Genomic DNA, 16,112 nt, shown 5'->3' with positions numbered 1-16,112 from the left:
TAATAGCTATCTACAGATACCCTTCAAAAGGGCCAATTCCACAAAGATAAGGCAAATGATCAGCAAAACTGAGTGGGAGGAAAAATGTAGACAGAAAAATGGGAATGAAAAATGGGGGAAGTTCTTTAAGAAGAGTTTATGAGAGAGCTAAAAAGCCATGATTCCACAATCAAGAAAGTGGAGAACTTTGCTTAAAAACCCAGTTCAGTAGCAAAGTGAAGGCAGCAATTGAGGGGGGAGGGGGAAGCAATATATAACAAATGGGGAAAAGGAAAAAGAGATAGCAAGCAATACAAATTGGAAGTTATGAAAATTAATACAGGATGTTACAGACATCAGGGGGAAATCCATGCTTTGCAGGGCTAAGGATAACAAAAAGGAGGTTATTAATTATATTAAGAAGAAAAGAAACCCTAGAAAAAGTATAGGCCAATTCCTAGAGGGAGAAAGGAAACTTGTAAATGTTGAAGAAAAGGGAGATGTGTTCAAGAATTAGTTTTGTTCTGCATTTGGAAAGGAGCAGTATCAGGTACTCAGATCACATATGGTCATGAAACACTTTCCAGTCCATTAGCAGTCAAGGAGGATGTTAAACAGCATCTACAGTAGAACCTCAGAGTTACAAAAACCAGAGTTACGAGCTGACCGATCACCAAACATCTCATTCCGAATCAGAAGTAGGCAGTCGGGCAGCAACAGACTCCCCCACCCCCACCCCACCCCAAAGGAAATAAAAGACAGTTCTGCATTAAACCTAAACTGCTAAAAAATAAAGGAAAGTTTTAAAAAGAAGATTTGACAAGATTAAGAAACAATGGAAAATCTGATTTTGGATAATTTAAAAAAAATCTAGCATGATCTAATTGTCCCTTCTGATCCTAAACCTATGAATCTATCGATAAAGAAAGTAGGTCAAGCATTTATATTTACTCTGTCTCATAACACAGGAACAAGGGAACATTCAAGTACATTGAAAGTCTGAATATATAACACTGAGAAAGGAAAATTGTTTACCTAATCCAGATTTGGCCAGTGGAACTCGTTGCCACAGACATTGTTGGAGCAAAGAGCACAAGTGAATGGGATTCACAAATGGATTGGCCATTGTAGGTGGTGCTGGGGACACCATGTTTAGTTAACGCTGTCTGACACATTCAATTAGGAGACCTCATTTTCAGTTGGTTATAAGTTTGCCAAATTTTAACCGTTTGGACTGAAATTTCCCACACTGGGTTTCTGCTTCTAGCTGAATTGTTTTTGAAAGTTTCAGGCATAACAGTTCAGCCAGCTTCTCAACTGAAGCCAGGAGAAAAGAGGTCTTGCCCATGTTGAAAAATTCAAATAATTCTTCCAGTGAGGAGCCCTAGCCCCTCCATGATTTCCATCACAAAGTCAGGTGAGAGCCATCCCCGTTAACAACCAGAGCCCTGAAATGCAAGAGGAGGAGGGAGAGTCCCTGTGCATTAGCTCACACACAGCTGGCTCCTGAGGTCTTTACTCAATTCTTACTCCAAGGGGAGTTTTGCTTCTGTGGGGCCTGAGAACGTATGGGCCACAGCCTCATAATTTGGCCTGGTATTCTACATCTACTGAAACCTTTCATTCTGGAGCATCCCCTGTGCCACTGAAGTGCAGCCACCTCGGGGCTGGAGCCCATCAGCCAGGGGCAGAGAAAAGGGGACACTTTGGCCAGTGATATTGGAGCAAACTCATCCCCTGTGGCAAGGGCCCCAGCATGGTTAATGGTTTTGCAGAACGGAAAGGACCACAGACCTATTCTCTATCCCATCATACCCACGTTGCACTCGGTCTGTCGAGCAGGTGAGCTCCTCAGCAAGAGATGGGTACCTGTGAATTCTGAGCCAGACGTGTCTTCCCTGGGAACCCCCTGCAGGCAGCCGTTTCCCACACCTCTCTCACCCCAGCATCTGCAACAGCATCCCACGCCGAGAGCCGACCATGGGTGTGCGCCATTTATAATCTAGCTGTGCACACTCCCAGGTGGGTTCACTCAGCCTCTAGGGGAGAAGCGGCATCTGGATGCAAATAGGCTGGAAACCGTAGACACTCTGAGTAGCCAATGTCTCTCTTTCAGTGTCTGTGCTTCTGTGTTCTTTATCCAGGTTTAGAAGTAAACAATAATTAAGGGACGTTCCCCAAGGGAGATGAGAACTCTTGGGCTCTCCACTGAGTCAGAGAGGAATTGGCTGCTCTGTGTATTTGTGTATATTTAAAAAGTAGAGTTCATTCAGAAGAAAACTAGGGATAATGGGCAGCTCTCCAGAGGGTTTGATACCCTGTAAATGCCCAGTATTAATGGGTAGATAGTAGACAGAGAGATCTGGAGAAAAGTGACTATATGACGATAACAGGGTTTAAAAGAGAGCTGGATAAATTCATGGAGGTTAAGTCTATTTATGGCTATTAGCCAGGATGGGTAAGGAATGGTGTCCTTAGCCTCTGTTTGTCAGAGGGGGGTGATGGATGGCAGGAGAGAAGTCACTTGATCATTACCTGTTAGGGCACCTGGCATTGGCCACTGTTGGTAGACAGGATACTGGGCTGGATGGACCTTTGGTCTGACCCAGTACAGCCATTATGTTCTTATGTTCTTAAGGTAAGTGAGGAGAGATACGAACACTTTCTGCAGGCACACAGGGCTATCGCTAAGGCATCAGAAATCAGTAATTCTCATCAGTAACTGTCATCATACTGTGTAACACCTTTCATTGAAGGATCTTCAAAACACCAAGTAAAGGAAAGTCAACTATCAACATATCGTCATTATACTGAAAGGTAAACTGAGGCAAAGGGAGACTGACTTGGTGAAAGTCACACAGAGAATGACAGACAGAACCCAGGACTCGTGACTTCCCTGCTCTAACCATGATCTCTCCATTAGTAACTGAGTGCATGAGAAGAAGGAAATGGACTCATGGTCAAGCAGGGCTTGTTCTTTAGGTGGGTGTGACGGACTTGCCCAGGATGCAACCTGGAAAGGGGGTATCGCTGAGCCCTTTGGCATACCAACCTGGGCTCTCTTTCACACTTTGATGATGTGACAAACTGCAATCCTCTCCAGGTTTGGACTCTCACAGCCAGACACAACTGCACCCAGCTGCAGTTACATGAATGTTTTCACGAGGCACTCATGAACCAACAATAGAGAGGCTAAAGCCAATTCCCCGCCTGCCCGCCCCTACCCCCAGAGTTCCCCAGGCTAGGAACCCAGAGCTGTACTGTCTTACTCTGGTCAGAAGCCCAGAGACTGTAAGTTTATTACCCAGTCCACCCCTCCCTCAATGTGGAGAGGACAATACATTAGCCCCTGTTCCTGAGCACATTTCCCTTTTGCATTTCACACAACACACTGTTTTAGATTAAAAAAAAATATATAAAACCGAGTTATTAACTGCAGAAGGATAGATTTTAAGTGACTATAAGTAATAAGTGTACAGATCAAAGGAGATGACCTAAGAAATAAAGGAAAATGACTATCTGAGTTCTATAAACTTGACAGGATTTGAATCACGCAGTGTGTCACCCTGATGGTACAAACAGTCCACCGTTCCTCCATGCACAGGCTAGAAATGCCTTCAGCCTGGGAGCAAATCCTCAGTTCTGTCCTTGTTCCTAACGTTTTTCCAGGTGTTGAGTTATGCGGGGGAGTGAGGCCAAGCGATTTTCTTACTTCCACCTTTTATGGCTTCTGTCATTCAGAGGGACCTTCATTTTTCCAAGCAGAAGCCCCCAGCACAATTACCAGAAACGCTCAGGCACAAATGGAGTCCAGTGTCACATGAGCTGCTCATATGCCCTCACATGCTTTCAGAATTTTTGGCACAAAAATGAGACATGCATACAAATAGGGTAATCATATTCAGCAAATCATAACTTTTTCACTGATACCATTGATACCTGTTCCTTTGGGGGCACAGAATGTCACACCTCCCCCCTTAGTTTACTGCAGAAGTGTTAGTCACTGACTGGGTTGGAGGGAGTGTGCCCAAGGCCTTCTTAAGGTTTGGAACATACAATGCCCAAGCGTTGCAAACCTTGGAGTGTGATCCACATGTTTTTTTACAAAGTTCTGTGTGCCTTCTATTTGTCACTAGAAAGCCTGTCTTTGTAAATGTGCAGGATTGTCAACCATTGTGTTTTTCCAACTGGTGATAACTCAATGCAGATAGTCATCAATGCCATGAAGTGGTTTGCCTCAGTTTCCCCTTCCACACAGCAGACCAGGTTTATTATGCTTTCCCTGCCGTAACAAGCTTTGAGACTGTTTAGAGGTGTTAGCTGAGAAGTAGTATTCCCATAGGGCTTCTTTTTTACTACATGTAGCAGGTTACAACTTTTGATAGAATTTACCATCAGTACCAAATTCTTTGTTATAAGATTTACCATTAGCAACATACATTGGATGAGGCTTTCTTCCAGCAACTCACGGAAGTTACTAGATGGCAGGCCCTGGTTCTCATGGGAGACTTCAATCACCCTGATATCTGCTGGAAGAGCAATACAACGATGCACAGACAATCCAGGAAGTTTTTGGAAAATGTAGGGGACAATTTCCTGGTGCAGGTGCTGGAGGAACCAACTAGGAGCAGAGCTCTTCTTGACCTGCTGCTCACAAACCAGGAAGAATTAGTAGGGGAAGAAAAAGTGGATGGGAACCTGGGCAGTGACCATGAGATGGTCGAGTTCAGGATCCTGACACAGGGAAGGAAGGAGAGCCTGCAGAATACGGACCCTGGACTTCAGAAAAGCAGACTTTGACAACCTCAGGGAACTGATGGTCAGGATCCCCTGGGAGAATAACATGCAAGGGAAAGAAGTCCAGGAGAGCTGGCTGTATTTTAAAGAATCCTTACTGAGGTTACAGGGACAAACCATCCCAATGAGTAGAAAGAATAGTAAATATGGCAGGCGACCAGCTTGGCTTAACAGTGAAATCCTTGCTGGCCTTAAACACAAAAAAGAAGCTTACAAGAAGTGGAAGATTGGGCAAATGACGAGGGAAGAGTTTAAAAATATTGCTCGGGGATGCAGGAGTGAAATCAGGAAGGCCAAATCACACCTGGAGTTGCAGCTAGCGAGAGATGTTAAGAGTAACAAGAAGGGTTTCTTCAGGTATGTTTGCAACAAGAAAGTCAAGGAAAGTGTGGGCCCCTTACTGAATGAGGGAGGTAACCTAGTGACAGGGGATGTGGAAAAAGCTAACGTACTCAATGCTTTTTTTGCCTCTGTCTTCAGGTACAAGGTCAGCTCTCAGACTACTACATTGGGCAGCACAGCATGGGGAGAAGGTGACCAGCCCTCTGTGGAGAAAGAAGTGGTTCGGGACTATTTAGAAAAGCTGGATGAGCACAAGTCCATGCGGCCAGATGCGCTGCATCCGAGAGTGCTAAAGGAGTTGGCGGATGTGATTGCAGAGCCACCGGCCATTATCTTTGAAAACTCATGGTGATCGGGGGAAGTCCCAGAGGACTGGAAAAAGGCTAATGTAGTGCCCATCTTTAAAAAAGGGAAGAAGAAGGATCCTAGGAACTACAGGCCAGTCAGCCTTACCTCAGTCCCTGGAAAAATCATGGAGCAGGTCCTCAAGGAATCAATTCTGAAGCACTTAGAGGAGTGGAAAGTGATCAGGAACAGTCAACATGGATTCACCAAAGGCAAATCATGCCTGACTAATCTAACTGCCTTCTATGATGAGATCACTGGCTCTGTGGATGAGGGGAAGCAGTGGACGTGTTGTTCCTTGACTTTAGCAAAGCTTTTGACACTGTCTCCCACAGTATTCTTGCCAGCAAGTTAAAGAAATATGGGCTGGATGAATGGACTATAAGGTGGATAGAAAGTTGGCTAGATTGTCGGGCTCAACGGGTAGTAATCAATGGCTCCATGTCTAGTTGGCAGCCGGTATCAAGTGGAGTGCCCAAGGGTCAGTCCTGGGGCCGGTTTTGTTCAATATCTTCATAAATGATCTGCAGAAAAGGACCTAGAGGTTACAGTGGACGAGAAGCTGGATATGAGTCAGCAGTGTGCCCTTGTTGCCAAGAAGGCCAATGGCATTTTGGGATGTATAAGTAGGGGCATTGCCAGCAGATCGAGGGACGTGATCGTTCCCCTCTATTCGGCATTGGTGAGGTCTCATCTGGAGCACTGTGTCCAGTTTTGGGCCCCACACTACAAGAAGGATGTGTAAAAATTGGATAGCGTCCAGCGGAGGGCACCAAAAATGGTTAGGGGACTGGAACACATGACTTCTGAGGAGAGGCTGAGGGAACTGGGATTGTTTAGTCTGCGGAAGAGAAGAATGAGGGGGGATTTGATAGCTGCTTTCAACAACCTGAAAGGGGGTTCCAAAGAGGATGGCTCTAGACTGTTTTCAGTGCTGGCTGATGACAGAACAAGGAGTAATGGTCTCAAGTTGCAGTGGGGGAAGTTTAGGTTGGATATTAGGAAAAACTTTTTCACTAGGAGGGTGGTGAAACACTGGAATGCGTTGGCTAGGGAGGTGGTGGAATCTCCTTCCTTAGAAGTTGTTAAGGTCAGGCTTGACAAAGCCCTGGCTGGGATGATTTAATTGCAGATTGGTCCTGCTTTGAGCAGAGGGTTGGACTAGATGACCTCCTGAGGTCCCTTCCAACCCTGATATTCTATGATTCTATGATTGCATCATGAGATGTAACAATAACTCTGGATTTGGGTACCAGCCGTCCCCCTTTTCTCTATCCACGAGAGGTCAGTTGTGTGACTGCTCGTCTCCGGTAAGTCACTTACACAGTTCCCTCTCAATGCTGGAGCCACAGGTTGGGTGCCTGGGAGCACAGATGCTGAATCAGCCATTCTGTCCTGGGCATCATCCCCCATGTGATCAGTGAGGAGACATTCCTGTACTCCCACTGTTCCTCCCCCATTTTCCTCCTCTGCGGCCCCCTCTAGGACACATACCCCTGTGCTCTCTAGAGTGGGAGCTATCCCCTGTTCATGCGTGAAGGACTCACAGCTAACAGCCTGGACAGATGTCTCAGTGGCAGGCTCCAAACCCCTCTCCCTTTCTCAGGTGGCCTTGCCTCCTGCTGTTTTGTTAAAGGAACCCATAACCACCTCTTCAGTAGTTTCTATGATTCTATCAGTCTTCTCTGGGCTCCTGTAGAGGGGTGAGCATCCCACTCCGGCCCTGAAGGGGTTAAAACAGCCCTGGGAGAGGGCTGCTCTTGGGAGCCAATAGTAAAAGCAGCCCTGCAGAGGGCTGTGGCTGGAGAAAAGGAGTGAAAGCAGCAAACCCAGTTGATTGCGGAAGCAGCCACAGCTGTGGCCAGCTCAATCAGGGCCCAGCTGGCCCTTTGAAGAGGGCTGTGGGCCAGGAGCTGGGAGGAGACCCTCTCTTTCCAGCCTGGAGGGAGAAGGATCTGGCTACCTGAGAGAAAGGGTACCTGAGGCAGAGTGGAGCTGGGGAAAGGCAAAAGGAGCTGGAGAGCTCCAGCCTGGCAACTCCCCAGGCTGCAGGCCTTGAGCAAAGCCGATGGAGGTATTGGGGCTGCAGAGGGGCAGCCCAGGAAGAGGCAGACGCAGCTGGTCCCAAACTTCTTGCCAATGATGAGCGGCCTTTACAGACTGCAGTTTGGCCCAGTGAGAGGGGGCTAGATGGTGACTGGCAGTAGCCACTGAGGCAAGGTGGGGATAGAGGGTTGGGAGGTTCCCCTTGGAGGAAGGGGGTACTGCTGGAGGCAGAACCCTGACATTAAAGGGCACCGGGGTTCAGGAGGTACATGGGGCCTGATGCAGGCGAGAAACTGGCCAGAAAGAGGCGCTCCGAAGCTGCAAAGGGCTAATTCCCAGGACCACCAGCACAATGTGCCGCACCAGTGAATCTTTCCTTCACTACAGCTCCCCTCTGGAACACATCTCCCTGTGCTCCCTAGCATTGGGTTTTCCCCTTGTTTAGCTTCAACATTGACATTTTTTCCCTAAGGCAACGCTGGCCTTAGCTATAGGGCAGGAGCTGGTCTCAACCACCCCTACCCCTGGAAACATGCAGCTTCCCTCTCTTGTAGAGGAATCAAGGAGACCTCTCATTCTTTGAGCAGTTCCTGGGACTTTCCCCTTTCCCTCTGAGGTCCCAACAGAAAGCACCTTCTTGCTGAAGGTGGACACTCTAACAGCCTGAGCTACATGAAAGAAATCATTGCCAATTAGCTTATCAATAGGATTATCGTCTCCTACCCCCACTGATAAAACAGCTTCCAAACCTTTGGTTTCTATGTGCACTTTAGCCAAAGGCAAAAGGATTTTGTAACAGCAAAATAATAAAAGTTCTGCCATCTGTCCTGTCAGTATGTCTCCTTGTTGCAGTATACCTCTCCTAACCACCGAAATTTCTGCCCCTGTATCTTCCCACCCAAGGTGTCCCCTGCTATTAATGCTGACAGCCTTTAAGTGCTTCATGCCTAGTTCAGCAGGGGCTAATTTTAGAAACCTTATGATAAATGACAGGTGCCCAAGGGGCTTCTGTGCTCAGAATCGCAGCATTCACATGGGCTATCCTGCTTTCTTTGAGCACAGGGCATTTATTCCTCAGGTGATCAGTGAAATTACAATGATAGCACCTCCTGGACTCTTCTGTTTTCACAGGAGATTAGGGTTGGGAATTAGAAGAATGGGGTAAAATGGGACCATACTTCCCATCAAGTGTAAACCCCTCTGTCTGTGGTTTATTCACAATAATTGCTTGTCTTCTCAAAATCATCAGCTACAGAAGCCATCTCATCCACAGTTTTCACCTTTTTGTCCCATAGACACTGTTTCACATCATCTTTACCTGTGTTTAAAAAGTGTCCTGAGAAACAAGTTCAAACATTCCTTCAAACCTTGTAACACCTGTGCCCCTTACCCACTTTCCCATCTAGCCCGGGGCAGTAGCCTGACCAGTGTAAGTTTATTTTCCACTACAATCCTCCCTCAATGTGGAGAGGACAATGCACCAGCCCCCGTTCCTTAGCAGATTTCCCTTTACACTTCAAACAACAACTATCTTAGATAAAAATATTAAAATGATTTATTTACTACAGAAAGTGATTATCACTAAGAAGTGTACAGCTCAAAGTAGATGACCTAAAAAATAAAGCAAAATCACAATCTGAGTACTATAAACTAGACAGGGTTTGAGTCAAGCAGTATCTCACCCTGATGGCACAAACACCCTGATTGGACAATCTTCCATACACAGGCCAGGATTTCTCCTTTCCAGTCTGGGACCACCACCCCAGTCAAAATCTTTTCCCTCCAGATGTGTCTTCTGGTGTTTTATTGTGGGGGGAGTGTGGCTAAGTGTTGATGTCACTTCCCTGTTTTATAGCTTCTGCCATGTTCAGGGAACTTCATTTTTCCAAACAAAGCCCCAAGCACTGTCAGTGGGAAAGTATAGGCACAAGATGGAGTCCAATGTCACATGACCTGGTCACATGTCCTTGTATCCTTCAATGAGTCATCACAGGGACCATTACCCACATTCTGGCCAGACATCTACAGGAAAGTCCACCAGGTGGGGAGAAGGCAGGAATGTCTGTGAGGGGAGGGCTCCTGCCTCATATTGGGAATGAGGGGCGATCAACAGGTTATCTCAAGTGCTTATATACAAATGCACAAAGCCTTGGAAACAAGCAGGGAGAACTGGAGGTCCTGGTGATGTCAAGGAACTATGACGTGATCGGAATAACAGAGACTTGGTGGGATAACTCGCATGACTGGAGTACTGTCATGGATGGTTATAAACTGTTCAGGAAGGACAGGCAGGGCAGAAAAGGTGGGGGAGTAGCACTTTATGTAAGGGAGCAGTATGACTGCTCAGAGCTCCGGTACGAAACTGTAGAAAAACCTGAGTGTCTCTGGATTAAGTTTAGAAGTGTGTGCAACAAGAGTGATGTAGTGGTGGGAGTCTGCTATAGACCACCGGACCAGGGGGATGAGGTAGATGAGGCTTTCTTCCGGCAGCTCACAGAAGCTACTAGATCGCATGCCCTGATTCTCATGGGTGACTTTAATTTTCCTGATATCTGCTGGGAGAGCAATACAGCGGTGCATAGACAATCCAGGAAGTTTTTGGAAAGCGTAGGGGACAATTTCCTGGCGCAAGTGCTAGAGGAGCCAACTAGGGGGGGCGCTTTTCTTGACCTGCTGCTCACACACCGGGTAGAATTAGTGGGGGAAGCAAAAGTGGATGGGAATCTGGGAGGCAGTGACCATGAGTTGGTTGAGTTCAGGATCCTGACGCAGGGAAGAAAGGTAAGCAGCAGGATACGGACCCTGGACTTCAGGAAAGCAGACTTCGACTCCCTCAGGGAACGGATGGCCAGGATCCCCTGGGGGACTAACTTAAAGGGGAAAGGAGTCCAGGAGAGCTGGCTGTATTTCAAGGAATCCCTGTTGAGGTTACAGAGACAAACCATCCCGATGAGTCGAAAGAATAGTAAATATGGCAGGCGACCAGCTTGGCTTAATGGTGAAATCCTAGCGGATCTTAAACATAAAAAAGAAGCTTACAAGAAGTGTAAGGTTGGACATATGACCAGGGAAGAGTATAAAAATATTGCTCGGGCATGTAGGAATGATATCAGGAGGGCCAAATCGCACCTGGAGCTGCAGCTAGCAAGAGATGTCAAGAGTAACAAGAAGGGTTTCTTCAGGTATGTTGGCAACAAGAAGAAAGCCAAGGAAAGTGTGGGCCCCTTACTAAATTAGGGAGGCAACCTAGTGACAGAGGATGTGGAAAAAGCTAATGTACTCAATGCTTTTCTTGCCTCTGTCTTCACTAACAAGATCAGCTCCCAGACTGCTGCTCTGGGCATCACAAAATGGGGAAGCGATGGCCAGCCCTCTGTGGAGATAGAGGTGGTTAGGGACTATTTAGAAAAGCTGGACGTGCACAAGTCCATGGGGCCGGACGAGTTGCATCCGAGAGTGCTGAAGGAATTGGCGGCTGTGATTGCAGAGCCATTGGCCATTATCTTTGAAAACTCGTGGCAAACCGGGGAAGTCCCGGATGACTGGAAAAAGGCTAATGTAGTGCCAATCTTTAAAAAAGGGAAGAAGGAGGATCCTGGGAAATACAGGCCAGTCAGCCTCACCTCAGTCCCTGGAAAAATCCTGGAGCAGGTCCTCAAAGAATCAATCCTGATGCACTTGCATGAGAGGAAAGTGATCAGGAACAGCCAGCATGGATTCACCAAGGGAAGGTCATGCCTGACTAATCTAATTGCCTTTTATGATGAGATTACTGGTTCTGTGGATGAAGGGAAAGCAGTGGATGTATTGTTTCTTGACTTTAGCAAAGCTTTTGACACAGTCTCCCACAGTATTCTTGTCAGCAAGTTAAGGAAGTATGGGCTGGATGAATGCACTATAAGGTGGGTAGAAAGCTGGCTAGAGTGTCGGGCTCAACGGGTAATGATCAATGGCTCCATGTCTAGTTGGCAGCCGGTATCAAGTGGAGTGCCCCAAGGGTCGGTCCTGGGGCCGGTTTTGTTCAATATCTTCATAAATGATCTGGAGGATGGTGTGGATTGCACTCTCAGCAAATTTGCGGATGATACTAAACTGGGAGGAGTGGTAGATACGCTGGAGGGGAGGGATAGGATACAGAAGGACCTAGACAAATTGGAGGATTGGGCCAAAAGAAATCTGATGAGGTTCAATAAGGATAAGTGCAGGGTCCTGCACTTAGGATGGAAGAATCCAATGCACCGCTACAGACTAGGGACCAAATGGCTAGGCAGCAGTTCTGCGGAAAAGGACCGAGGGGTGACAGTGGACGAGAAGCTGGATATGAGCCAGCAGTGTGCCCTTGTTGCCAAGAAGGCCAATGGCATTTTGGGATGTATAAGTAGGGGCATAGCGAGCAGATCGAGGGACGTGATCGTTCCCCTCTATTTGACATTGGTGAGGCCTCATCTGGAGTACTGTGTCCAGTTTTGGGCCCCACACTACAAGAAGGATGTGGATCATTTGGAGAGAGTCCAGCGAAGGCCAACAAAAATGATTAGGGGTCTAGAACACATGACTTATGAGGAGAGGCTGAGGGAGCTGGGATTGTTTAGCCTGCAGAAGAGAAGAATGAGGGGGATTTGATAGCTGCTTTCAACTACCTGAAAGGGGGTTCCAAAGAGGATGGCTCTAGACTGTTCTCAATGGTAGCAGATGACAGAACGAGGAGTAATGGTCTCAAGTTGCAGTGTGGGAGGTTTAGATTGGATATTAGGAAAAACTTTTTCACTAAGAGGGTGGTGAAACACTGGAATGCGTTACCTAGGGAGGTGGTAGAATCTCCTTCCTTAGAGGTTTTTAAGGTCAGGCTTGACAAAGCCCTGGCTGGGATGATTTAACTGGGAATTGGTCCTGCTTTGAGCAGGGGGTTGGACTAGATGACCTTCAGGGGTCCCTTCCAACCCTGATATTCTATGATTCTATGATTCTTCCATGGCCCATTATGTGCTCATTGATGGGCCATCAACTTGAATAGTCCTCTCATAATGTGCTGGCTCAACTAGTTGTAAGCTACCATGTGGGAGTTACCACAGGAACAAACACATTTGAAATACAGGTCATTGTAAATATTCTTATCTTCAGATACAAAAATGAGACATGCATACAAATAGGATAATCATATTCAGCAAACCATAGCTTTTCCACTAACACCTCACATGACATAGTTTGTACAAGATTTGTGGCAACTATATAACAGTGGTGAATATGGGGGTTCCAGGGTGTTGCTTTGGGGTACAGTGAGTTACAGCAACATATCTATCAAACTAGAGCTCTCTAAGGTCTAATTTTGTGTTTTAATATAAGCCATACATCCATGTCCCAAGCCATGGTTCAGAGCAAAGAAAATTGAATGAGTGATTTTCCAGCTACCCATCACATGTGCAATATGTGACCCCCTGAAAATGTCCGTCTCACTTTCATTGTTCAGCGAGTGTCTCCTGCACTTTCTGTTTGTCAGACCTCAGCCTCACACACATTGCTGGATAAACAGACAAGGAAGGAATTTGTGCCTTGGGGAAGTTTTTAACCTAAACTAGTAGAAATAAGCTTAGGGGGTCTTTCATGCAGGTCCCCACGTCTATAGCCCAGAGTTCAGAGTGCGAAGGGAACCCTGACAAGGGCCCGGCACCATGTCACCAGCCAGCTCTGCATGGAGCTTGGTCTGAGAGCCAGAGCACCAGGAGAAAACTTGAGGTCCCTTTATGAGTAAAGGGCTGGAGCAGCCTATCCCAGATCTCTTGGGTCCTCACCCAGTAGATGTTGGGGTTTAGCATAGTGGGCAGCAGGAGGTACTTGTTGGCCATGAGAATGTGGAAATGCAGGGCCACATTGTGCCCAAACCAGTGCATGGGGAAGGAGAAGAGAGCTGGGATGTAAGAGTTTAAGATGACACAGAGGTGGGAGCCACAGGTCCCAAAACTCTTGAGCCAGGCGTCCTTTGTGGGGAGGCTTAAGATGGCCCTGAGGATCTGGGTATAGGACACAGCAATAAAAAACACATCCAGACAGATCACCAAGAATGCCACAGAGAGGCTGTAGTAACTACTAGTGTGGATGTCAGCACAGGCCAGCTTCACCACAGAGATGTGCTCACAGTATGTGTGGGCAATGATGATGGTTCTGCAATATGGCCACCTCCTCACCAGGAAGGGAGTGGGCAGTAGGAGCATGGAGCCGCGAAGCACCATGGCCAGGCCAATTTTGGCCACCATGGGGTTTCTCGGGGTAGTACAATGTCTCAGGGGATCGCAGATGTCCACATAGCGATCAAAAGCCATGGCCATGAGGATCCGAGACTCCATCGTAGAGAAGCTGAGAATGAAGTACAGCTGCAAGAGGCATGCACTGAATTTGATCTCCTTGGAATTGAACCAGAATATGCTCAAAATTTTGCATAGGATAGACATAGAAAGGACTAGGTCGGTGATGACCAGCATGCAGAGGATATAATACATGGGCCCATGGAGGCTCGGCTCCCTCTTCACGATGAACAGGATGGCGAAGTTCCCCAAGATGGCTATGGCGTATATGGTGCAGAAGGGGATAGAGATCCAGATATGGGCTGAGTCCAGGCCAGGAATGCCCAGCAGGATGGAGGTGGAGGGCTTCGTGAAATTGGTTCAGTTGGAATCTGACATGGAGTAAGAAAGAAGGTGTCCTATCCTGAGGCACAGTGGTGTCTCTTGAATGTACTGTACATTCCCTGACTTCCTTTATGTGCCCAGGGTTTAGGGTGATGGTGGCAGGACAAATACCATATTCACCCTCCCAACAAAGGACACCCAGCTCAAGATTTTTGGGACCTGCAGCTCCCACCTCTGTGTCATCTTAGCCTTTTACATCCCTCATCTCTTCACCGCCCTCACGCAATGGTTTGGGCATAATGTGGCCCTGCATTTCCATGTTCTCATGGACAATGTGTATCTCTTGGTGCCCCCCACGCTATACCCCATCATCTATGGGGTGAAGACCCAACAGATCCGGGATAGGCTGCTCCAGCTCTTTACTCAGAAAGGGACCTAGAGTTTTCTCCTGATTCTCTGGCTCTCAGACCACGCTCCATGCAGAGCTGGCTGGTGATATGGTGCTGGGCCCTTTTCTCTGAATCACTGACTGGCCAGTCAAAGAGACTGTCAAGGTTCCTTCCCCACTCTGAACTCTAGGGTACAGATGTGGGGACCTGCATGAAAAACCCCTAAGCTTATTTTTACCAGCTTAGGTTAAAACTTCCCCAAGGTACAAACTATTTTCCTTTTTCCCTTGGACTTTATTGCTGCCACCACCAAGCGTCTAACAGATATATAACTGGGAAAGAGCCTGCTTGGAAATGTCTTTCCCCCCAAAATCCTCCCCAAACCCTACACCCCCTTTCCTGGGGAAGGCTTGATAAAAATCCTCACCAATTTGCATAGGTGAACAAAGACCCAAACCCTTGGATCTTAAGAACAATGAAAAAGCAATCAGGTTCTTAAAAGAAGAATTTTAATTGAAGAAAAAGTAAAAGAATCACCTCTGTAAAATCAGGATAGTAAATACCTTACAGGGTAATCAGATTCAAAACACAGAGAATCTCTCTAAGCAAAACCTTAAGTTACAAAAAGACACAAAAACAGGAATATCCATTCCATTCAGCACAGCTTATTTTCTCAGCCATTTAAACAAAACATAACGCATATCTAGCTAGATTACTTACTAAGTTCTAAGACTCCATTCCTGTTCTGTTCTGAGGAAAAGCATCACACAGAGAGAGAGAACCTATGTTTCTCCCCCCGTCCAGCTTTGAAAGTATCTTGTCTCCTCATTGTCATTTTGGTCAGGTGTCAGCGAGGTTATCCTAGCTTCTTAACCCTTTACAGGTGAAAGCGTTTTTCCTCTGGCCAGGAGGGATTTTAAAGGTGTTTACACTTCCCTTTATATTTATGACAGAGACATTAAATCCTTTCCTGACATTACTGTGCTGTGTCAGCATCACAAACTGGGCAACCTGTCTATGAACAACTCATAGAGTTGCCACCTTTCTAATTGCTGGTAACTGGAAGCATGACGCCCCACCCCTGTACCATGCATCTTCCCCCAGGTTCCGCCCCTGCTCTGCCTCTTCCTCTCAAGGCCCCTCCTGCAACTCTCTCCTCCCCTCCCCACCCCCTGTCACTCTATGGATTGTCCCGGTGACACTCTGCACTCCAAAGCACCCCATATTTACCACTGTCATGTTGTCAAGGTTCCTTCCCCACTCTGAACTCTAGGGTACAGATGTGGGGACCTGCATGAAAACCTCCTAAGCTTACTTTTACCAGCTTAAGTTAAAACTTCCCCAAGGTACAAATTAATTTTACCCTTTGCCCTTGGAATTTCCACTGCCACCACCAAACTTTAACTGGGTTTACTGGGAAACGTAGTTTGGACACGTCTTTCCCCAAAAAATCCTCCCAACCCTTGCACCCCATTTCCTGGGAAAGGTTTGGTAAAAATCCTCACCAATTTGCATAGGTGACCACAGACCCAAACCCTTAGAATCATAGAATATCAGGGTTGGAAGGGACCTCAGGAGGTCATCTCATCCA

The 16,112-nt window shown here is 46.9% G+C and overlaps 1 protein-coding gene across 1 annotated transcript; it reads right to left on the bottom strand.

Moving 5' to 3' along the window:
• Nucleotides 1-9,090: 9,090 nt before the first annotated feature.
• LOC140905611 (olfactory receptor 52P1-like) lies at nucleotides 9,091-15,760 on the bottom strand. Its single transcript, XM_073329121.1, has 3 exons — nucleotides 15,752-15,760; nucleotides 13,299-14,153; nucleotides 9,091-9,120 (listed from the first exon to the last, which is right to left on the bottom strand). Exons 1-3 carry the CDS (start codon nucleotides 15,758-15,760, stop codon nucleotides 9,091-9,093), a joined length of 894 nt encoding a protein of 297 aa, XP_073185222.1.
• Nucleotides 15,761-16,112: the final 352 nt, after the last annotated feature.

This window comes from Lepidochelys kempii, chromosome 1 (assembly GCF_965140265.1).
Source record: "Lepidochelys kempii isolate rLepKem1 chromosome 1, rLepKem1.hap2, whole genome shotgun sequence".
Taxonomy (NCBI): Eukaryota; Metazoa; Chordata; order Testudines; family Cheloniidae; genus Lepidochelys; species Lepidochelys kempii.
Note: the sequence above shows the minus strand (reverse complement) of the source record. Positions and strands in the feature narration are given on the sequence as shown.

What these genes read in the sequence shown, in the direction of transcription:
- LOC140905611 (XM_073329121.1), bottom strand. An exon ending in TAAACCCCAACATCTACTGG is followed by an intron (nt 9,121 to 13,298) that starts GTGAGGACCCAA and finishes TTTATTTTTTAG; the next exon opens with GTCATCTACTTTGAGCTGTA.